At 40.5% G+C, this 24868-nt stretch overlaps 1 protein-coding gene across 2 annotated transcripts in view; it reads right to left on the reverse strand.

Annotated features, from left to right (window-relative positions):
* The window catches only part of WDTC1 (WD and tetratricopeptide repeats 1), a 71579-nt gene that overhangs the window by 35202 nt on the left and 11509 nt on the right, over positions 1 to 24868 (reverse strand). The window contains exons 2-3 of one of the 2 annotated variants that reach the window (XM_082832539.1): positions 17448 to 17595; positions 15970 to 16053 (exon numbers count right to left, since the gene is read on the reverse strand). In XM_082832539.1, the coding sequence (XP_082688665.1) occupies positions 15970 to 16053; positions 17448 to 17495 (132 nt within the window). In that variant the 5' untranslated portion in view covers positions 17496 to 17595. Of the gene's footprint in view, positions 1 to 15969; positions 16054 to 17447; positions 17596 to 24868 lie in introns of those variants that run through there. The other variant, XM_082832540.1, reaches the window with a different exon arrangement.

Here is a 24868-nt window from a genome sequence, read left to right on the forward strand (position 1 = left end):
GTTAACTGATTTCCGACAAGAGTGCCAAGACAATTCAATGAAAGAAAGAATAGTCTTTTCAACAAATGGTGCTGTAATAACAATATGCACATGCAAAAGAATGAAGCTGGGCCTCTACATGACACCATATATAAAAATTAACCCAAAATGGATCAAAGATGTACACATAAGATCTAAAACTATAAAACTTTTAGAAGAAAACACAGGTGTAAATTTTTGTGACCTTGTATTAGGCAATGGTTTCTTAAATATGACACCAAAAGCATAAGTGACAAAAGAAAAAAAATAATTTGAACTTCATGAAAATTAAAAATTTGTGTGTCAAAAGCACTCTCAAGAAACTGAAAAAAACCCAGAGAATGAGAGAGAAAATTTCAAATCACATATCTGATAAGTGTTTATTATCTAGAACATACAAAGAACTCTTATGACTCAATGATAAAATGATAAGTAACAATTTAAAAATGGGCAAAGGATCTGAATACATTCCTCCAGAGAAGAAGATATACAAATTGGCCAATAAGCACATGAAAAGAAGCTCAACATCATTAGTCATTAGGGAAATGCAAATCAAGACCACAATGAAATACCACATCACACCCACTAGGATGACTATAATAAAAAAAGACAGATAATAAGTATTGGTAAGGGTATGGAGAAACTGGAACCCTTGTACATTTCTGGTGGGAATGTAAAATGGTGGTGCCACTTTGAAAAACAGTGTGGCAGTTCCTCAAAAAATTAAACCTAGAGTTGCCATATGACACAGCAATTCCACTCTTAAGTATATAACTAAGAGAACTGACAACATATGTCCATACAAAATTTTTTACACAAATTGTTCATAGCAGCAGTATTCATAATAGCCAAAAAGTGGAAACAAGCAAAATGTCCACTAACTGATGAGTGGATAAACAAAATGTGGTATAGCTATAGAATGGAATGTTATTTGGCCATAAAAAGGAATGAAGTATGATTCATGCTACAACATAGATAAATCTTGAAATTATCATACTAAGTGAAGGAAGTCAGATACAAAAAGCTACATATTGTATGATTCCATTTATATGAAATGTCCAGAATAGGAAAATCCATAGAGACAGAAAATAGATTAGTGGTTGCCAGGGGTGGAGCCAGGGGTAGGGGATGGGGAGTAACTGCTAAAAGGGTTTCAATTTTGGGGTGATGAAAATGTCAGGAGTTAGGTAATGGTGATAGTTGTACAACTTTGTGAATATACTAAAACAAAACAAAAAACAAAAAAATGCTGAATTGCACACTTACATAAAATAAAAATGATCTTAAAAAACTAAGTCAACAAACAGGTGGCAAGCTGGATTTGGCCTGCAAGTCATAATTTGCTGACCCCTGATCTAAAGGATAGTTCTTGAAATCTCTCACAAAGTCAGATCTCTGCTCCATCTGTTTCTTACAGGCTATTTGATGAACTTGTTATCTAATTTACTTCTCTCAACTGATATTGTAATAAAACTCCGACAAGTCTTTGTTAGAATCAGGTTACACTATGAAACTGCCCTGGTCTACCATACTAATTATATTAAAAAAGAAAACCAATCTAGTTTGATATGACTTGTTTCTAGTGAATTTATGCTCAAATTATACAAGAAACAAAAAAGCCATCAAGCCAGTTGTGAAGGTGGGACATATAATGTTTTCAACTTGTTTAAGGACAATATTAAGAAAACTAATAAGGCAAGAGAATAAACCCACCAAGCCAAGAACTATTTGTTAAGCCCTTTAAAAAAGTAGACACATGGTTGAGGTGGAAAGAATGTGAACTCTAAAGCCAGACAGGCCTGAAATAAACCTTTTTTCTTTTCTTTTCTTTTCTTTTTTGCAGTACGCGGGCTTCTCACTGTTGTGGCCTCTCCTGCTGCGGAGCACAGGCTCCAGACGCGCAGGCTCAGAGGCCATGGCTCACGGGCCCAGCCGCTCCGCAGCATGTGGGATCTTCCTGGACCGGGGCACGAACCCGTGTCCCCTGCATCAGCAGGCGGACTCTCAACCATTGCGCCACCAGGGAAGTCCCCCCTGAAATAAATCTTATTAATCTTATTTCTACCACTTATGTGACCTTGCAAGTGCTGTTTTACTCTCCTTATTTGTAAAGTGAGGTTACTTTCCTCTCCCTCTCTCTACCTCTCAGTGTTAATGCCTAACACTATGCCAAGAAATCCACAAGTGGAAGAAATAGAATGGATCAAAGTGAGATTAGAACTTTAAGGTGGACTTTGAAAACCCTAGGGATGTTGAAAGCAAGTACCACCTGCCTCCGAAGTGAGGACTGCAGGCCACAAACTGAAATCCCAGGATATTTGGCTCCTGTCTGGTTATGACAATAAAACTCACTGAGACAAGATGAGCTAGCGCATATAACTAAAGGGGATGTGAAATGCTCAGCAAAGATGTCCAAGGAATACAGAGAAGTGGTTTGGTCTATATACCAGAACACCTTAGAATTACCCTAATCAACATTAAACTTAAATCCTCTAATCTCAACCTCCCTTCAGGCCCTCTTACTCAGTTGCTGCCACTACAACACTTCTTTATATTTTCTTAATGAACATTTTTAACTCTCTATTTTGAAACAATTTCAAACATATAAAAAGGTACAAGAATAGTACAAAAACACCCATATATACCTTTCCCCTATTTCATTAACTGCTAACATTTCTTTCTCTCCCCCCTCTCCTCTTTCTCTCTCTCTCTCTCTCCACACACACACACACACACACACACACACACACACACACTTTTTTCTTGAACCATTTGAGAATAAGTTACAGACCTCAAGAACCTTTACATACTTAAATTTCAGTGTCAGGAAATTTGACACTGACACAATTATTATTCAATATACAGTCTATATTCACATTTCACCAACTGTCCCAATATTATCCCTTTGATTTTGCTGATCTAGGATCCAATCCAGGATCGCACACTGCATTTAGCTGCCATTTTCTTTTTAGTCTCCTTTAATCTGGAACAGTTCCTCAGTCCTTTGTTTTTTACGACATTGACATTTCTCAAGAATATGTCAGCTGTTCTGGAGAAATGTCTCTCAGTTTGGATTTGTCTGATTATTTCCTCGTGATTAGTTTTAGATAATGCATTTTGACAGAAATACCACCTAGGTGATTTTGTGTCCTCCTCAGTGCACACTATCAGTGTCACCTGATGTTAAGGTGGTATCTACCAGGTTTCTCCACTCTAATGTTACTATTTTCCCCTTTGCTATCTGTGAGGAAATACTTCTACATTGTGCAAACATCCTGTCCACCATCAAGTTTTCACCCAATGGTTCAATCATTCATTGATTACTCTTGCCTGAATCAATTACTGGTATGATGTGGTGTGACAGTTATAAAATGGTGATTTTTTCCAACTTTATCATTTCTTCATTTAGTGGTCAGCAATCTACTAGAATGAAGTGCTTTTCTCTCTCCCCACCCCTTCTTTCTCTCCCTCTCTTTCTTACCAGTGCAAAATCAGGTATTTTTTAATTCAGTGGGTTTTAATTCATTATTGTCATTATTCATCCTGATGCTCAAATTGCCATGGGTTTGGCCAGTAGCATGCCTTTCAAGCTGGCTTCTGTGTCCTTATGATATGTTCCTGTCATTTTTCTTTCTTTACTTTCTGTTGATCTTCTGCCACAAGATGTTGTAGGCTCATCTCGTACACTCGCTGTCCCAGACCTGAATCAGTTATTCCTCCAAGGACCCCTGTTCTTTCTAGTGGGGAATGGTATTTAGAAACCAGTAACTCATGGCTATTGAGGTATCATTGCTTCTGGACCCTTTCAGAAGACAGAGCTGGAAATAATATATAAATTTATATTAAAATATATGTATTTTTAAACCATGAATTCAGGAATCCCCTGGCGGTCCATTGGTTAGGACTCAGCGCTTTCACTGCTGGGGCCCATGTTCAATCCCTGGTCGGGGAACTAAGATCCTACAAGCCACGTGGCACAGCCAAAACAAACAAACAACCATGAATTCACAGAGATACTGCTAATTCCAATCCAATACCTCAGAGTTCTTCTGTTGCCTATTCCATATTTGAATTTCCCTTCTCCCATAGTTAGAAGGGAACATCATTGGTATATTATATCAATATTATAAATATATTTATTATATATTAACTGATAAATTTATCCCAACAACACTGATATATTTACTCATTTGCTCAATCCTACAATACACACAAAATACTGATAGTTACAGAATTGCTATAGGAATACCTCTACAAATGACAAATTTACTAACTAGAGTTCAATCAAGATTTCTTTAGCTTGTCTTTAAAATACATACAAAGAGGGGCTTCCCTGGTGGCGCAGTGGTTGAGAGTCCGCTTGCCGATGCAAGGGACACAGGTTCGTGCCCCGGTCTGGGAAGATTCCACATGCTGCGGAGCGGCTTGGCCTGTGAGCCATGGCCGCTGAGCCTGTGCGTCCGGAGCCTGTGCTCCACAACGGGAGAGGCCACAACAGTGAGAGGCCCGTGAATCGCAAAAAAAAAAAAAAAAAAAAAAAAAAAATACATACAAAGAATATTTATAGTCAAAGTACTGTGTCGAAAATTACTTGAGTTAGTTGGCAGCCCTTTCCCCATCTCTGCTGACTTAATTTTACTTTTTGAATGTGTAAAACCTCAAAGTGGTTATAAAATTAAAAACTCTACAAAAAGGTCCAGAAGGGTTATTCCCTTTTCTTTACCTCTCCACTTTATGCCTTCCGTCCCCTAGAGGTGACCAACTTCATTAGTTTCTGCTTATCCATACTATGCTTGTGTTTGTAAAAATATGCAGGTACATATAAAAATCCTTACTCTCCCTCCTTTGTTACACCAAACTTGGCAAAATTATATTAAAACAGCCCTTAAATATATGAAAAAGATATTCTATTTCACTCATAAGAGAAATGTAATTTAAAACTCTACTGAGATACCATTTTTCATCTTTTAGAATGGTAAAAAAATTCAAAAGCTTAACCCCCTAGTCTGTCGGTGAGCTGTGGAGAAACAGGCACTCTCAGGCATTGCTACCAGGAAGGCAAAATGGTGCAACTCCCACAGAGGGAAATTTGGCAATATCTAACAAAACCACATATATGCATTTACTCTTTGGCCAGCACTCCCACTTCTAGGTTTTTACGCTGAAGATATATCTCTAGCAATACTAAAATACATATGTACAAGGTTATTCATTATGACATTGTAATTACAAACTATTAGAAATAACTCTAAGAGCCCATACATGGGAAATTCACTGATTAATCTTGTTTTATTAACACACGAGACTACTATGCAGCTGTGAAAAAGAACTCTGTGGAGAATTCCCTGGCGGTCCAGTGGTTAGGACTCAGCGCTTTCACTGCTGTGGGCCTGGGTTCTATCCCTGGTCAGGGAACTAAGATCCCACAAGCTGTGCAGTGAGGCCAAAAAAAAAAAAAAAGGAACTCTATGAACTGATGAGTGATTTTCAAGATATATTAGTTAAGTGAAAAAAGAGAATATATATCATTCCTCAATGATTCTTATCCTCAACAAGTCCTCCAAGTCCAGTCAGTCACTCTGTTCTCTCCTTACATGGCTACCTCATGTCTTTACTTCCTTCTCATCCACCTAAAAATCCATGATTCATTACTACACTCATTCTCTTGCAACCTTCATCTGACAAAATCCGAACCCCACGTGACCTTTTAGCTTTCCTGTATCTTCAACTTTCCCTTTCTCTACTGATTCTTTCCCCTTGGGATTAAACATGCTCAAGTTTCTCTAATCTAAAAAGTCCTCCCTTGATGCCAAATCCACATCTAGCCGTGGCCTTCCAGTTCTCTTCCCCTTCATAGCCATACTGAAAGAGTAGTCTATATTGGGTATTTTTACTTCCTCACTTCCCAATAATTCCTCAACCCACTTCTATCTATACCACAAAAATGGCCCTTGCCAAGGTGACCATGATGGCTTCCTTGCTCTAAATCAAAGGGACACTTCTCAGTCCTTATCTTACTTGGTCCCCAGCGGTATTTGATAGTGCTGACCACTTCGTCTTCAATGAAACTTTCTTCTTCTGGGTTCTGTGGCATCACCCTCTCTGTTTTCCTTCCTACTCCTCTAGTTGCTCTTTCTTGATACCCTTTGCAAACTCTTTGTCCACCTGGCCCTTATACTGTTGTTCCTTATGGCTCTATCCGAGGCTTTCTTTCTACTATACACACTCCTCGAAGGCAATCACAACTCACTTTCATTGTTCCAATGTATATGCTGCTCACTGCTCCCAAATCAACATCTCCAGTGTGTACCTCATTCCTAAGCTCAGACCCAAGTATTCCAACTACCTGCCTAGAAAGCACTAGACAACGCATGGGCCTATGGCTCCAGGACATCCATAACCAAGCGTATCGTCTTTTCCTTCAAACTTATTCCTTCTCCAGCGCTCCCTAACTCTGTGAGTGATACTACCATTTGCCCTGCCAAATAGAAACTTAACTTTCATCCTTGACTCCTCTCTTTTCCTAACTTTCCACATTCAGTCACTAAGAATTCTGTTAATCCTACCTCTTAAATGTCTTTCAAATTCACTGACTTCTCTCCATCCAAATTACCATTATCTAGGTTCAAGTAACCAATCACCTCTTCCGGAATCACTGACACCATCTCTTAAGTGGTCTAGCTGTCCACATTTTAAACTTCTGCAATCTTCATTTTGAAGCCAATTTTAATTAAAAAAACAAAAACAAAAACCTTAACTGTGATCATATTGCTCACATGGTAAAGACCACTTGATAGCTCTCCACTGCCCTTAGGATAAAATCAACAGTCTTCAACACAGCTTACAATATCCTTCATTATGAACATCCCAACCTCATCAACCTCACTTACCATCCTTCTTCCACTTGTATCCTGGGACCATCTGTTCTCTTGAACCAAGTACCCTCTACTCTCTCTTGCATCACTCATATGCTATTCCCCCAGCCTAGGATTTTTTTCTCTCCCTATCTCCCCCAAATCTACCTAGCTCCTCCCATCCATCTTTCAGGTATCAGCCTAGACTACATTTCTCTTAGGAAGCCAAGTTGAGATCTCTCTGGCACATTATGTTTCACTCATTTGTGAAATTTCTCAGAATAATGATGGACATGTGAGGGAGAAGAGGTTGGGGCTGGGGAGAGAACAAATGTTTATTGAACACTATGTTTAAGATTGAGGAAGTGTGATGAGAGTATAAATTGGTACAAACTCCATGAAAGACAATTTTGTTAATATTTATTAAAATCACAGATGGATATACTCTCTGACTACTAATTCCATTTGTAGGTATTTATTCTAAAAATATACACCCACATATGCCAAATGATGTTGCAAGGAATAACACTGTACATACAAAAGACCGTAAGTAATCTACATATCCATCAACAGGGAAAATTTAAATAAATTATGGTACACTCATACAACACAATACTCTGAAGCCATGAAAGAATTAGATATTAGAAACATCTTGGGCTTCCCTGAAGGTGCAGTGGTTAAGGATCCGCCTGCCAATGCAGGGGACACGGGTTTGAGCCCTGGTCCGGGAAGATCCCACATGCCATGGAGCAACTAAGTCTGTGCGCCACAACTACTAAGCCTGCGCTCTAGAGCCCATGAGCCACAACTACTGAGCCCGTGTGCCACAACTACTGAAGCCCACGCACCTAGAACCCGTGCTCCACAACAAGAGAAGCCACTGCAATGAGAAGCCCGCGCACCGCAACGGGAGTAGCCCCCACTCGCTGCAACTAGAGAAAGCCAGCATGCAGCAAGGAAGACCTGACGCAGGAAAGAAAGAAGGAAAGAAAGAAAGGAAAGAAAAGAAAGAAAGAGAGGAAGGAAGGACGAAAGAAACATCTTTATGTACTGATGTGGTAAAATCATGAAAGTATATTTTTAAATTCAAAAGTAAGGTACAAAGCAGTAAATATGTTAGGCTAACATTTGTGAGAAAAGGTGAGAATTTTTACACAAAATTTTGCATAAAAATGCATAAAATATCTCTGGAAGGATACTGAAATTGAATATGTTAGTTGATTCCAGGAAAGTGAATTTGGTGGCTGGGAAAAAGAGTGGAAAGTAGACAATCTTTTTTAAACTTTTAAGCTAACTTTAATATAGAAAATTTTAAAAGCCAATCACACCAACAGGCTTTTAGTGAGCCTCTACTAAATGTTCAGTACTATATTCTAGGAGTTCTCTTTAAGTTGCATTTTGCATTTTTCAAAACTATACAAAGTAGTAAATTAGGAAATCCAGGGAAAAAATTCCCCCAGATAATATAGAGGAAAACATTATAACCAATAACCACAAAAAGGCAGGAGTTTTCACTGTTGATTTTACCTCTTTTATCCCACCCCCAACCCTTATTATATCACCTCGTCTTAATTCCAAAAGTCAGCTCTTGTTAACTGAAATGGGGTCCATATGTGACAATGCGTGGGAAATAAAACAAGGGAAGAAAATGACTGTAAAGCATTTTAAAAAGCTGGACGCCATCAAATCAGCATCTCAGGAAACTTTAAAAGCTTTCTATAAATAACAACAACAATAACCGTAGCTAATATTTGAGTACCATGAATTTTACAATATACTGAGCTCCATGCTAAGTACCTTACATACATAAAATAACTTATTTATTCCTCCTCTTAAAACTAAGAGACAAACAGGATGTGTACATTATTTTACAGATGAGAAAATGGATCCTAGAAGTTAAAGGGCTTATCCATGGTGATATGGCTTATAATGGCATTTTTATCACTATAGTGGGGGGGTGAGGGTGTCCAAAAAAAGGTATCCCCTCCAACCTCCAACTAGGAAAGAGGGAAATAAGATAGCCTTTTGAGATCAGGATTGTAAGGAATCAGTATCGTTGAATTTTCCTCCTCCTTGGCTTCCATAATACCATGTTTTTCCACCTCTATGTTATTCTTTCTGTCTCCTCTGGGTAGAGGAAGAGAAGAAACAGATAATCTCTAAATGCTGAAACACCTTGGTTCTTGGTCTTGGGCCGCCTTCTCTCTCCTCCTCCTTTTTTCCCCAGTGATATTATCCAGTCATCCAGTTTCATGGCTCTATAGACCACTGGTTCACAAACTTTAATCTCAAGACCCCTTTACACTTTTAAAAATTACTGAGGGGGCTTCCCTGGTGGCGCAGTGGTTGAGAGTCCGCCTGCCGATGCAGGCGACACGGGTTCGTGCCGCGGTCCGGGAAGATCCCACATGCCGCGGAGCGGCTGGGCCCGTGAGCCATGGCCGCTGAGCCTGCGCGTCCGGAGCCTGTGCTCCGCAACGGAAGAGGCCACAACAGGGAGAGGCCCGCGTACCACAAAAAAAAAAAAAAAAAAAAAATTACTGAGGATCCCAAAGAATTTTTTAATATAGGTTATCAGTATCTGCCATATTAGAAATAAAAACTGAAATATTAACTTCATTTAAAATTAACATTATTAATTATAACTTTAATTTAATGAAAATAAAATTAATTTCATTTAAAAAATAATAAAAAGATAAGCTAACACATTTTAAATAAAAACTAACTATATTTTCCAAGACAAAAGAATTTAATGAGAAGAATGGCATTGCTTTACATTTTTGCAAAACTCTTTTGTCTAGCTTAATGGAAGATGACTGGGTTCTCATATCTACTTTTCAGTATTCAGTTTGTTGCAAGATGTTATTTTGGTTGAAGTACATGAAGAAAATCCACCCTCATAAAGATAAGTATTATAGTTGGACTAGGGAGCAGTATTTTAACGGCCTTTTTAGATCACTGTAGGTATCCTTCTTTGATACTACACCAAAACTGGACAAATAAGGGTTTCTTAATGTTACAATGTGGAATCAGAAACCACATGAATGAGCTGTTGGTATCCTGCTACATTAAAACACATTGGTTGCGGACTTCCCTGGTGGTGCAGTGGTTAAGAATCCGCCTGCTAATGCAGGGGACATGGGTTTGAGCCCTGGTCCGGGAAGATCCCACATGCCATGGAGCGACTAAGCCTGTGCGCCACAACTACTGAGCCTGCGGTCTAGAGCCCGTGAGCCACAACTACCGAGCAAATGTGCCACAACTACTGAAGCCCGTGTGCCTTGAGCCCGTGCTCTGCAACAAGAGAAGCCACCGCAGTGAGAAGCCTGAACACCGCAATGTGCAGCAACGAGGACCCAACGTAGCCAAAAATTAAAAAAAAAAGAAAAAACAAACATTAGTTGATTTTACATTAGGCCTGGGTCTTTTACAGATGTATGACTTTGTTTTCAAAACAGTGACTACGGGGCTTCCCTGGTTGCACAGTGGTTAAGAAGCCAGCTGCCAATGCAGGGGACACGGGTTCGAGCCCTGGTCCGGGAAGATCCCACATGCTGCGGAGCAACTAAGCCCGTGTGCCACAACTACTGAGCCAGCGTACCACAACTACTGAAGCCCACGCACCTAGAGCCTGTGCTCCACAACAAGAGAAGCCACTGCAATGAGAAGCCCACGCACTACAGCGAAGAGTAGCCCCCGTTGGATGCAACTAAAGAAAGCCCGCGTGCAGCAACGAAGACCTAATGCGGCCAAAAATAAATAAATTAATTTTTTTTAAAAAAAGGACTCACTGAATTTGAACAATAAAATAAAGTTGACATTTGTTAATATCACTACAGATCTCATCAAAAAGACTTTTAAGAAGTACTGAGAGGCTATCAAGCTCATGGTGGCAGATACAAGTTTTCCTATATTCTTTTTTTTTTTTTCCTTTGCTTTAAAGCTCAAATTTTATCCTTGGCAACAAATACTGTCAGTTGTTCTTCTTGAAGTGATAGTTTACTTCATTCATTTCAAAGAAAATGTCTGCCAAATACCCATAATTGAATAACCAGTTTTCATCTGCTAGCCATTCTTTCAGATGGTGCTCCATGAAAAAAATGTCCAGTTGAGCTTGCAACTCAAAACAATTGAACAACTGCTTTTCCTCAAGACAACCGCCAGAGTTCAGTACGCAGCAGCAGTACTTTATGGATTCTTCCCACCTCATAATAAAGAATACTGAAGAGATCTGTATTTAAGGGTTGAAATTTTAAATTAATAAGTTTTATTGTATTATTTTATTGATGTAAAAATCAAGGACATTTTAAGTAAGACTGGCTTTTTTTGGGGGGGGGTCACTGCAAATGCATGGGGTAAATAATTCAATGACTTTGATGCTACTTGCCTTGATTCACGCTAAAATGACAGTAGTTTTACCACTTTTTTTTTTTGCAAATTTTTAAATGAATTAGTTGTTTTTTTTTTTTAGTTTTGTTTTGCAAATAATGTCTTAGTATTACTATGAAAGTAGTTTTGACCTCATGAATTCCCTTGAAGAGGTCATGGGGATCCCCAGGGGTCTGCAGACCACACTTTGAGAACTGCTACTATAGACTATTACAATGACTTTCCAGTTTTTATCCCAGTCTATGCTTCTTTTTTTGCCAAACCCACTGGACCCTGTAACAACGATAGAAATGTTTTCGCACTTATCAAAGGTCAAGCCCTCTGCTTCAACTCTAAATCCTATCCCCTCCAACCTTCCCTAGGACGTGGCTCCTTCAGTTATTCTGTCCTAATCCTTTATCAGCAACCACCTTCTCTCTCATCAACATACAAACAACCTCTAGTATTTCTTCCCGTTGTTTTTTTTTTTTTGCGGTACGCGGGCCTCTCGCGGGCCACTCACGGGCCCAGCCGCTGCGGCATATGGGATCTTCCCGGACCGGGGCACGAACCCGTGTCCCCTGCATTGGCAGGCGAACTCTCAACCACTGCACCACCAGGGAAGCCCTCTTCCCATTCTTACAAATCCCTCCTTTGATCCCGAAGGCCCCTCTAGCTACTTCCCCATTTCTCTGCTTCCTTCTGTAAACGAGGTCTTTCAAGAACTGTCTACACAACTCAATAAAGCTGGAAAACAAAAACAAAAACAAAATAAAGTGATTCTGAAGGATGGCAGCGAGGGGAATAAAAAAAGCTGTCCTTCTTCCTACAATCTCCTGAAATGATTCCTCGTTGGTTAAAGCCAACAAGAAGATAGATGACAAGAGAGACTATTGATACATCTGTGCAAGTCAGCTGCCCAGGTAGTTAGCTGAAGAAAGGTGAGAAGAAGATGTAGAAAAGCAAGAGAAGGTATCTTTTACAGTTTTGTTAGGGGAATCACTGACCAAAACCACCCACCCTGGCCAGGGGCAATAGTAACCAGCTGCATGAGTTATCTTACAGCAGGAGATCCTGGTAAAGAACATGGAACAAGCTACCACCAACCGGAAGAATTCAGGAGAAGTCAAAAGGAGAGAGGAGACGCCAGTCCATATGTCCTACCAACCTCCCAGAATCCTTCACACTGGAACCCATCTTGGCTGAGTGATGCTCACACCACCAGGAAGGACCCTGAGTCAGAATAATTGGCCAGAGACAACCTGGAAACTAACCCAACACCATAAAACCTGAGACTGTGAGCCACGTGGCAGAGCAGTTCTCCTGGGTTCCCTTACCCTCCTGCTCTCCACCCAGGCACCCCTTCCCAATACAAAGTCTCTTGCTTTGTCAGCATGTGTGTCTCCTTGGACAATTCATTCCTGAGTGTTAGATAAGACCCCAATCTCGGGCCGTGGAAAGGGGTCCCCCTTCCTGCAACAGTTTACCCTTTTTACTGCTTACATCCTATCTTTCCTTTCATCTAGGGGAAAAGTTTGTAATAACTGACTAAATAGATAAATAAATTTTCATCACCCTCTTTAAAAATTTTTTATTTTTTTCCTGCACCGTGTGGCTTGTGGGATCTTAGTTTCCCGACCAGGGATCAAACCCAGGCCCATGCAGTGAAAGCGCCAAGTCTTAAACACTGGACTGCCAGGGAATTCTCTAAAAAAATTTTTTTAAATAGAGAGTTGTCTACTTGCTGTTGTACTCCTTCACCTCCAATTCACTTCTCAACCCCTCCAATTTAGTATCTATTCTCACCACTCCAATAAAACTGCTCTAGTCAAGACCACAGTCACTGTTTTGTCCTCACTTATTCAACCTTTCAGAAGCATTGAGTAGAACTGACCACTCCTTTCTTGAAATACTCTCCTTACACTCTCCTGGTTTTGTTTCCGTTCTACTTCACTGACTCTCTTTCGTGGTTAACTTTTTTTTATCTCCTTAGCTTGTAATCAATTTCTGAAAGCTGGATCTCCAGAGCTAGGTCTTGGACCCTGTTCTCTAAGGCTCCATGGATCGCTGAAGTCTCCGGATTTCTCCCTATAGTCCAGAGCTCTCCCCTGATTAGGACCATCAACTGCCCACCTGACATCTCCACAAAGCTATCCAACAGGCTTTCAAACTTTACAGGTCCAACCCCGATTCTCTCACAAACCTATTTTTCTCCCAGTCTTCTTTCCATCTTCTCTCACTTCTCTAAGCCTCACAGGTGGCAAAGCTGGGATTTAAACTAGGTCTCTGTTGGGTCTTTGTTGCTGCACGCGGGCTTTCTCTAGTTGTGGCGAGTGGGGGTTACTCTTCATACTGGTGCGCGGGCTTCTCAATGCAGTGGCTTCTCTTATTGCGGAGCGTGGGCTCTACGTGCATGGGCTCAGTAGTTGTGGCTCGTGGGCTCTAAAACACAGGCTCAGTAGTTGTGGCACATGGGCTTAGATGCTCCACGGCATGTGGGATCTTCCTAGACCAGGGCTCGAACCTGGGTCCTGTGCATTGGTAGGCGGATTCTTAACCACTGCGCCACCAGGGAAGTCCAAACTAGGTCTTTGTTTTAACACCTAAACCTGTGGGCATTCCTTCATATTGTGCACTGTTACTATAGGTCCCGGCTAAGGTGGCCTTCAGCCAAGTGCAAATTCAGACAGTGCATCCACCTTAACATATTTTTGTATTTGAGTGCCAAATCTTTGGAAATAATAGCTAGAATCCTGTTTTGTGTTCACAGAGGTTTCCAAGTCTGTTGTGGACAAAGTTATAAAACCAGGAAGAGATAGTAGAGACAATATGGGTTGGGTGGAAGCACAGCTAAAAGGAGAAGACCAGCCTTCACCTGTCCACTCAGCATCCACCAGAGCAGGGTTTCTCAACCTCGGCGTTATTGGCATTGGGCGCTGCATAATTCTTTGTTGCACATTCTTTGTTGTACTATGACTGTAGAATGTTTAGCAGCATCCCTATACTCTATGCATTATATGCCAGTAGTACCCTTTCAGTTTTCATAGCCAAAACTGTTTGGACATTGCCAAATGTCCCCTTGGAGGTAAAACCTTCCATGCCCCACCTCCAACTGCACTAAAGGGATGTACTTTATGTTTCAAGGAAATATGGAAAGAAATTCAAAAAAATAGAGTAAAGGATAAATAATACAATATATTTACAAAATCATGTTTTCAAAGACTTTTTAGAGGTATGGGGAAACAATAATGACATAAAAATATAAAAGGGTTTAGCAAACTGTGTAAATGGTATGAGCTCCGCTTTGCAGAAAAAAATTACATAAGCATGAAAAAAACTGGAAGACATAATAATAATTGTTATTTACTGAACTAGCTTATATGATCCAGGCATTGTATTAATAAGCACTTCAAAAATCATCTCGTTTAATCATCACAACAATTCTCAGTTATTAATCCATTTTACAGATCAGGAAACTAAGGGTAACTTGAACAAGGCTATATAGCTGTAGAGAAGATAGGTCTTGAAACTAAATTTATTCAGCTCTAATGCCCATCTCTTAACTAGCATTCTGCTTCATAATACATGAAAGTAATATACCAAACATTAACAATGTTTATCTCTGGATGGTAGAATTAAAAGTGATTTTGTTTTCTTCTCTATATTTTTCTGTTGATTCCATATTTTCTACTATGATATTTACTACTTATATAATCAGAAAAAAAATTTAAGTGGAAGTTGTGAATACCACTTGGTAACATGGAGAAGAGGATTATTATAAAAAAGATACAAAATTCAATGTAAAGTATGATTACAATTATGTAAAAATATGCAAAAGATAAAAGGAAGTATATACATAGTAATTATACAAGGGAGGGGGGAATAAGTAATTTTTACTTATCTTTTCCATATTACTATTAATGTAATTATATTTTATAACGGATAAAAGTTTACAATGAAAAGAAAGCAATAACAATCATCTATAATTTCATTAACTCGCGATAACACGGTTAGTAGGCAATGAATTTCTTTCTAGTCTTTTTCTAAGATCAACACAATTACTTACAAACATTAACGTGAAGGAACCAAAGAGAATTCTTATTCAACCTGCAGATGACACTTAGTTGGAGAGGACAGCTAAAAGTTGGATTCAAAACACAGTTCTGAGGAAGGAAAGGGAATGGAGCTAACATTGGGGAGTATTTCTGTGTCAGACAGAACTAAAAAGCTGAACATCTGGACTGTAGGCCTGACTCCCCCTGGATTGGACAGGACAACATTGGACAAGGTGCTTGGTTTTTCTAAACCTTTTTTTAAATACCTATTTCCTGTATACCACCCACAGCATTTCTTTGAAGCTAAAATGCAAGTGTGTGTGTGTGTGTGTGTGTGTGTGTGAAAACACTTTGTAAACTCTAAATTCCTATACAAAGGTAAGAATCTTTACTGTCCAAGCCAATAGTAAAAACAGTGGTATGAAATTCAATAGTCTTTTTCCAAGCACAAAGGAAATAATATGACGATAAAACAATTTCTGTGTGACCATGTCAATCACTAATCTTGATTCAGATTTATGTGCCTAATAAAACCGCTGTAAAGGAGAAGTAACCTTCAGGTATGACCTGCAGAGAAAAACTGTTTATGCCTTGAATAGTGCAAAGAGGATTCTCTGCAGGCAGAGAATGGAGAGCCAGTCATCTGCATCTAGGGTGCAAATTGGATCTCTTACCTGCAGCTCTGCTTCCAGGCCCAGCCGTCTGATAAAGGGGTCAGTGACATGGTAGCGCCGCTCAAAGCTCAGGGCACCCCGCTCCTGGGGAACAGAAACAAACTCATAGATTCATTGATTCGATTTAACATGATTTACTATGTTCCTATTACATATGCAGCATTGTGCTGGGCCCCACAGGAGCTAGAAAAGAGAACAAGAAATTGGCCTGCAGGAGCTTACAGTATACTTGGGCAGGGATTAGAGAATAGTATCGATAGAAGAGAGGATATAATTAAGCACTAAGTTGTAATTGTTGGGTTACCAAAAAAAAAAAAATTGAAAAAACAAATAGGGAATGTTTCCATACTTAGGTTAGAGAAGGTGGGCATCATCTTTAGGACACATATTGTGGGGTATATATAAAGGAGAAAGATAACTTGCGTGGTCCCTCCAATTCTATGATTCTGTGCCTCTAGGAATTGGTCCTTGCCCTTGGGGCCACCCAGTCTAATGAAATCACACACAAACCCCCCACAAATGGACAAAGCTGCAAAAGGATTCAGGGATGCAGGGGAAAATATACAAAACACAGACTAACGTGCACCAGGTACACGGCTCATGTAAAGGCATAAGTGTCATCAATCCTTCTGGATGGTGACCACAGCTTATGCTGCACGCCACTTAATTTTTAAAAGATTTTTGGCGCTTAACCTTTACAAAGAACTTTCTCAGGTTCTTTCGGATTTCATTCTCAAGATCAGCCTGCAGGCAGACAGACATTATTATCATTTAACAACAGAAAACTGAGGCACAGAAAGGCAAAGTGACTAAAGTCTTATAGGTAGTTAATTAGGGCAGTGGTGAGATTAAGCCCCTGACCCCAGCCTGGGCTTCTTGCTTCAAAAGCACATCTTGTCTTGGTTGAATCTCCTCCATTAAACCCCCGTGCTCCTTTACTGAGGGCTTCCCTGACAAAGCCTGGGCTACCTCGCTAAATGAGCTTGACTGCCCAGTCATCTATTCATCTCACAGTATTGGAGTGTCTTCCAGGTACAAACTGCAGAGAAAAGGTGCAGGCTTTGGTATAGGAGACCCTCGAAGAAGAGAAGAAAGAGTCTAAGCTAAACTGGGATTAAGACTCCCCCAGGTTCTGTTATATGTACAGCTGAGCAGCCAGAGCAACGTGAAGAAGCTCTATTTACTTCTGCTGCACACCCCGCCTCCTCCACAGGTGTGCACATACATGCTCCCCTCCTCCACCAGACTCCATCAATCTCAGCAGCCCAGGTACAAGTGCTTGGATAGAGGAGTCTCCATGATTCCATGTTCTTGGATAAAAGAAGACCAGAGTCAAGAGACCTTGGTTCTAGTCCTGTGTCTGCCATTAATTAGTTAATGGCAAGTCACAGACTCTAGTCCTCAGTTTATTCAGCTATAACATGAATCTGTGGGGAAAAAGGACCTCATGCTCTGGTTCATAGGTCTGGGTTGCTTACCTTTATCTGCCTACAGATGAGGTCTCTAGTTATGTTGACTTTTGCCATCTTCTCTTAATGGATTCAAAAGAAGGAAGCTATAGAAGGATCTTCAGGACCCTTGAGCATTCCAGCCAAGCCCAGGTCCACAAGACACACATTTAATTACCTGGGGGAAAAAAAATAATCAAACCTTGGAGGATGGAGTAAGGTGGCTTCAGGGTCCTGATTCCACCCCTAAAATAGCCCACCAGCCCACCCAGTAAACTGGCTATTGCCTGTGATTTATGACATGGTGTGCTGGCACTGCTCCATAGTGTTGAAGAACCTCTGGAGGGTGAAGGGGGTTGGGGGGTGGAGAGACAAGGATTCATAGCCACAGGAAGTACTGGAACAAACACTGAAGGAGTCAGTCATGTGTGCTTCTCTAGAAAATGGGTGTGTGTGTGTGGATATGAGTATGAAGGAAGATGGAAGCACATCCCAAAGTAAGAACAAGGCGTACAGCAAGAAAGATGTCAAGTTTCACTTGCTCAGTATGCATCTGTGGCAACCAGTCTGAAACTTTTAATTATGCTTCAAAATCCTTGACCTTCAGCCTGGCTCTCCCCAAAGCCAAATCAGTATCACAAACAGAACATTCAACCCTCTAACAGATCCACAGAATCAAAGAGCAGACAGGAAATGTAATGGTGACCATGTCCAACATAAAGAAATCCTTCTTCAATACCCTGATATGTAGGCTTTCAGACTCCGAACTTCTTAAGCAAACTATTCCTTTATTATACAACTCTGTTAGAAAGACCTAGTCATCTCATTTCTGATAATTTGCCATAAGAAAGCACAAAATATGAGAAATAAAAAAGTTCCATACTGAAACATATTCATCACCGAGTTTGTAAAAGCAAAAAAAATAAAACCACCCAAGTTTCCAATGATAGAGGAATGGCTAAATAATGTACAGCTATATGATATTATGTAGCATTAGAAATGCTACTTATGAAGGAAAAATGCTTACATCATGTCAAATGTTTATATTTTGCTTTTGCAGTAAACACTATTGTCACAGCTATGTTTAAAAAAGGAAATATAAAAAATAACAATTGCCATCTTTGGATAATAAATAGTATGACTGATTTTTTTCTTCTACTTTTTGATGTTTTCAAATTTTTTCTATAAAAGCACATTAATTTTATTTTACAATCAGAAAAAAAACCACTAGAGAAAAAAATAAACCACTGTTTTTGGGGTTGTTTTTTGAACATCTTTATTGGAGTATAATTGCTTTACAATGGTGTGTTAGTTTCTGCTTTATAACAAAGTGAATCAGTTATACATATACATATATCCCCATATCTCTTCCCTCTTGCGTCTCCCTCCCTCCCACCCTCCCTATCCCTCTAGGTGGTCACAAAGCACCGCTGATCTCCCTGTACTATGCGGCTGCTTCCCACTAGCTATCTATTTTACATTTTAAACCACTATGTTTTTTTTTTGTTGTTGTTTTTTTTTTTTTTAAACCACTATGTTTTAAAAGAAAGTTCTGCTTCCTGTTATGTCCACCTTTTGGTCCTGTTTCTATCTCTGACGTCACACAGGAGGTCTAGTCTTCCTTCTCCATGATGGCCCTCTAATGATGGCTCGTAAGGCTCACCAGGCCTCTCTGCTAACCCTCCCAAGTCAACAGGACCTCCCGAGGCCACTTCTGGATCTCCTGGCCCTGGCTTTCCTCCAGCTGGCCTCCTGCAGATTCCTAGCACACCCTCCGAAAACCAAACCTTCTCCACCTGAGCTGTGAGCAGACTCCTTCCTTTCCTTTTGGCATTTAACCACAAAAGGAGACTCTATTTATAAACACTATGTTATCGCTGATTTTTTTTTTCCTTTAGTGCTAGGCACACAGTGGGACTATAAAAACTTGCTGCCTGATTAGATGTTCCCATTCAGCTTGAGTTCTTTGGGGCTTATGCCTCCATGGCCTATTTTGGGATTAAAAGCTCTTAAAAGGGCAAGAACCTTCCCTTACAGTGTGGAAGTCACCTAGCATTGCATCTTAGAGAGCATTAACAGGGATATATGGAAGTCACTGGCACTACTTAGGCTCACAAAACCTGCAAGCACCAAGAACATCCAGGGATGCCATCTGAAAACTACAATTCCACAATAGCTTTTCCAGGGGCCCTTGGCCATCAAATTAAAATTATGAATTTGAACAAACTGACATAAATTAAGCGTTGGCCTGCAACTGTGTTTATGGCTCTGATTTGTGATATAATGGTCAAAGCCAAAACAATAACAGTAATTGCCCCACAATCACCAATAATATGGGGTGAGGCTTATTACAATGGAAAACACCAAAGTCAGTGAGTGTATCTGATATAAAAGTAAGACCAGTGGGCTTCCCTGGTGGCGCAGTGGTTGAGAGTCCGCCTGCCGATGCAGGGGACACGGGTTCGTGCCCCGGTCCGGGAAGATCCCACATGCCACGGAGTGGCTGGGCCCATGAGCCATGGCCGCTGGGCCTGCGCATCTGGAGCCTGTGCTGCGCAACGGGAGAGGCCACAACAGTGAGAGGCCCGCGTACGGCAAAAAAAAAAAAAAAAAAGTAAGGCCAGTGATGTGGCCTTGGTCAAGTCTCTTAATCTCTCTAAGTAGGCCCTCATTCCTGTGACTCACAGACACAGGAAGCATTGGTACAAACACTGAATGGGCCATGCATGCTTCACCAGAAAAAGGCTCATTTTTTACTCCCAACACCTTTTCCTTGGAAGATTACTGGGAAGGTCAAATAAAATAATGTAAGTATAAAGTTTTTTCTTTAACTTTATTTTGAAAAGAATATAAATACTTTTATCTGCTAAGAAATAGTAAGTTGCCAAATATTATGTACTTACTATGTACCAGGAATTGTGCTAAGTGCTTTATATTTATTCATTCATTAACTTATTCATTTAACAGGTGAACACAAGAAGCTTCTACTATATGCCAGGCCTACTATATTCCGGGCCCAGGAGATACAGCAGTTTACAAAATAGGCAAGTTCCTTACTCTCATGGTACCTATATTCTAGCAGGAGGGTATAGATAACAAATAATAATACAAATAAAATAAGAAGATATCCGGTAGTGAAAAGAGCTATAATGAAAATAAAACAAGTTGATCAGAGAGTGACTGATGGGCTACTTTTAGACTTGAGGTCAAAGAAGATATAGTGTATTTTGGAGTTTTCTGGCTGCTCAGCATGTGAACTCCCTTCCTGTATTTTGGGAACTCCCCATCTAACGAGTCTGGCGGGAGGCAGAGCGCCCTCTCACTATGAAGTGAGAATGGTGGAGTCAAGATTCTCCTTCTGAGGCTCCCTTACACCTACAGTGTGTGCATATGGCCCAGGCTATGCCAACAGACACATGAGCCCCAGACTTTAATTGGGATCTGCTGTCAACGAATCAGAGGATCATGGAAAGTCCATGCTGGCAGGAAGAGGTGCTATAATTGCCATTAAGGTCCAGTCAGCTGGCGGTGGTGTAAGCTATATAAGTGGCAGCAGTGACCTCATGGACTGGTTCCGTGAATGATTCTGGCTGTGGGTCCTGGATGCTAACCAGTTTCCCTTGTTCCAGCCCATTCTTCAAGCCTGCTCTGCGGCCTTCCCTGATATTTTGTGAGTTTCCCTAATATCCTTTCAAGAATCAGCTAGAATTGGTTTCTGTTGCTTACAACTACAAATCCTGCCTGATACAGAGGGGCCCTCTGAGAAGATGACATTTAAGCTGAACCGTGAATGACAAGAAATAGCAAAGAACTAGGGGGATACACTTCTGAGGAGAGAGACAACTAGTGCTAAGATTAGTTCAAAAAGCTTGTATGGTAGATGCTACTATCATTTTATAGATGAAGAAACAGAGTCATAGATGTGAGACAATTTTCACAATGTCACACAGCTAGTAAACTGGAGGTGGAGCTGGGACTCAAACCTAGAACTGTATGGATACTCTTAATTACTAAGTATATATGAATAAATTACTACAGTATGTAATTTCCTAGAGTAATGATCACTACGAGAATCCCCAAAAGAGCCAACTAATTTGTCACTACTCATTCATTATTTTTCTTAAAACATAAACTGAGTTTTTAGCAAGCACCAAGCACTGTGCTTGACACAAGGGAATAATGAGATGAAAGATATAGTACCTATACTAAGAAAGCAAAGAATCAAAGGCAAGGGACTTTAGGGAATTCCTTGGCAGTCCAGCGGTTAGGACTCGGCGCTTTCACTGCCGAGGGCACGGGTTCAATCCCTGGTGGGGGGACTAAGATCCCACAAGCCACATGGAGAGGCCAAACAAAAAAGAAAAAAATAAAAAAACAAAGGCAAGGGACTTTAGCTAATATTGGTGTGTGGCTTGGAAATACTAAAAGGAACAAGGGAGGTAAAAGCAGAGAAACCAGGCAAGCAAAAACCACTACAATTCAAGTAAATGATAAAATGGAAACTGGGATTTAAAACAATATCAGACTGGTAGGCAGAGGTTTAAAACCCAAAATGTCAAATTTAACACAACTACTGCTCAGTTGGTATTTTGGTAAACATTTTCATTCCCATCCTGAGAAGAAATGATAGCACACTGGCAGATAGCTCATTCTGGAGCACAGCCCACCCTCTCCTCTCTTAAGGGCAACAGTGCCTTTCCACAAACTTTTAGAGGCAGACAAGCATAACTGGAAACACTTCTAAGCAGAGATTATATAAAGGCTCACCTCAGGAGAGAAATATGCTCAAATATACAGGGGGCATAACTAGTTTCATACTTCAGTCCAAAGTCTCTCAAATACAAATGATCAGAGCAATAAATTAAAGTTATTTGAATATTAGGAGATTTAATCATGGTCAAAAAAATTTTTTTTTTTTTGTGGTACTTGGGCCTCTTACCGTTGTGGCCTCTCCCTCTGCGGAGCAGAGGCTGTGGACGCACAGGCTCAGCAGCCATGGCTCACAGGCCCAACTGCTCCGCGGCATGTGGGATCCTCCCGGACGGGGGCACGAACCCATGTCCCCTGCATCGGCAGGCGGACTCTCAACCACTGCGCCACCAGGGAAGCCCCATGGTCAAATTTTAGACGCATTATTTTAAGGAAGGTTAGGAAATAGTCAATTCTATAAAGAACTCATAAATATGAAATGATACGAATGAAAGACTGAAATTGGCAAAAGGAAGTTATATATTTTATATATGATTAAACTCTAGAAAAGACTACATCAAGGGGATTTCTATCTCTGGTGCAGTATGCAAATTACGTAATGCTCAGTTCTTCTGAGGGGCAAAAAGACGGAAATAAGTGACTTCAAGAATCCATAAGGTGGGGACTTCCCTGGTGGTCCAGTGGCCAAGACTCTGTGCTCCCAATGCGGGGGGCCCGGGTTCAATCCCTGGTCAGGGAACTGGATCCCACATGCCGCAACTGAAAGTTCGCATGCCACAAGGAAGAGTTCGCATGCCTCAACTAAGACCTGATGCAGCCAAATTAAAAAAAAAAAAAAGGAATCCATAAGGTAAAAATTTCAATGCCTATTTTGCCAGGCACTACGCTAAACTTTGAAAATACAGCAAAGAACAAGCCGAACACAGACCCGTCTCTTCAAGAGCACACAATATAGTTGTCATTAATTGTATATCAATGGCACCAAGGCTACTTTAATCAGAGCTCCAAAGAGGGACTGAAAAAGGCTAATTTAACCAAATGACCAAAATGAATAGCTAGGACAGTAAATTAAGAAGGAACAACATGGAATAATAAATTAAATTTTATTTATACTCATTTATTCACACATCTTAGAAGAGAGCACAAAAATGACAGTAGGGGAAACAAACTAAACATATAACAGTAGAGCTAGACAGACAACTGGGAAATCAATAATGAAGAATAAGGACTTTAACAGACCACAAGCAACTTTTTTTTTTGGCTGAGCCACATGGCTTGCGGGATCTTAGTTTCCCAACCAGGAATTGAACCCTGGCCACCACAGTGAAAGTGCCGAGTCCTAACCACTGGAGCACCAGGGAATTCCCAGACAACAAGCAACTTTTAATGTATCTTCTTCATCCTAAGGATAGCACAGTTAATGAATAAACCCTGATTTTCACACTTAAAGCTCTAATAACACTGAGGGCTAATTTGTTGGCAGAACGTGAAAGCTCAATAAAAACTTCCTCCAGCTAGAATACAAAGGTTTAGGAATGGCATTTACTTGTAATTCAGGATATTGCAGGCAAACTCTAGCTGATATTAAATGGAAAAGAGGAAGAAGGAAGCCAGCTTCTAGGAGTCAGGAATATGAGAAATATAAAAATACCTAAGGCACAAAGGAAAAGATATGATTTAATGTTTTGCAGAGCACAGGCTCCGGACGCGCAGGCTCAGCGGCCATGGCTCACGGGCCCGGCCGCTCCGCGGCATGTGGGATCTTCCCAGACCGGGGCATGAACCCGTGCCCCCTGCATCGGCAGGCGCACTCTCAACCACTGCACCACCAGGGAAGCCCTGATTTAATGTTATAAAGAAAATATGAGCTGCTATGCAGATGTTACACCTTCTAAAAGGTATTCTATTCCCAGAGCTCTAAAATGCCTAGAACTTAACACCATCCCTTCCACAAACTTTTTTTTTTAACATCTTTATTGGAGTATAATTGCTTTACAATGGTGTGTTAGTTTCTGCTTTATAACAAAGTGAATCAGTTATACATATGTTCCCATATCTCTTCCCTCTTGCGTCTCCCTCCCTCCCACCCTCCCTATCCCACCCCTCCAGGTGGTCACAAAGCACCGAGCTGATCTCCCTGTGCTATGCGGCTACCTCCCACGAACTATCTATTTTAGTTGTGTATATATGTCCATGCCACTCTCTCACTTTGTCACAGCCCACCCTTCCCCCTCCCCATATCCTCAAGTCCATTCTCTAGTAGGTCTGTGTCTTTATTCCCATCTTGCCGCTAGGTTCTTCATGACCATTTTTTTTCTTTCTTTCTTAGATTCCATATATATGTGTTAGCATACAGTAGTTTTTCTCTTTCTGACTTACTTCACTCTGTATGACAGACTCTAGGTCCATCCATCTCACTACAGATAACTCAATTTCATTTCTTTTTATGGCTGAGTAATATTCCATTGTATATATGTGCCACATCTTCTTTATCCATTCATCTGTTGATGGACACTTAGGTTGCTTCCATGTCCTGGCTACTGTAAACAGAGCTGCAATGAACATTTTGGTACACGACTCTTTGAATTATGGTTTTCTCAGGGCATATGCCCAGTAGTGGGATTGCTGGGTCGTATGGTAGTTCTATTTTTAGTTTTTTAAGGAACCTCCATACTGTTCTCCATTCAATTTACATTCCCACCAACAGTGCAAGAATGTTCCCTTTTCTCCACACCCTCTTC

This window comes from Leucopleurus acutus (assembly GCF_964270905.1).
Source record: "Leucopleurus acutus genome assembly, chromosome: 2".
NCBI lineage: Eukaryota > Metazoa > Chordata > Mammalia > Artiodactyla > Delphinidae > Leucopleurus > Leucopleurus acutus.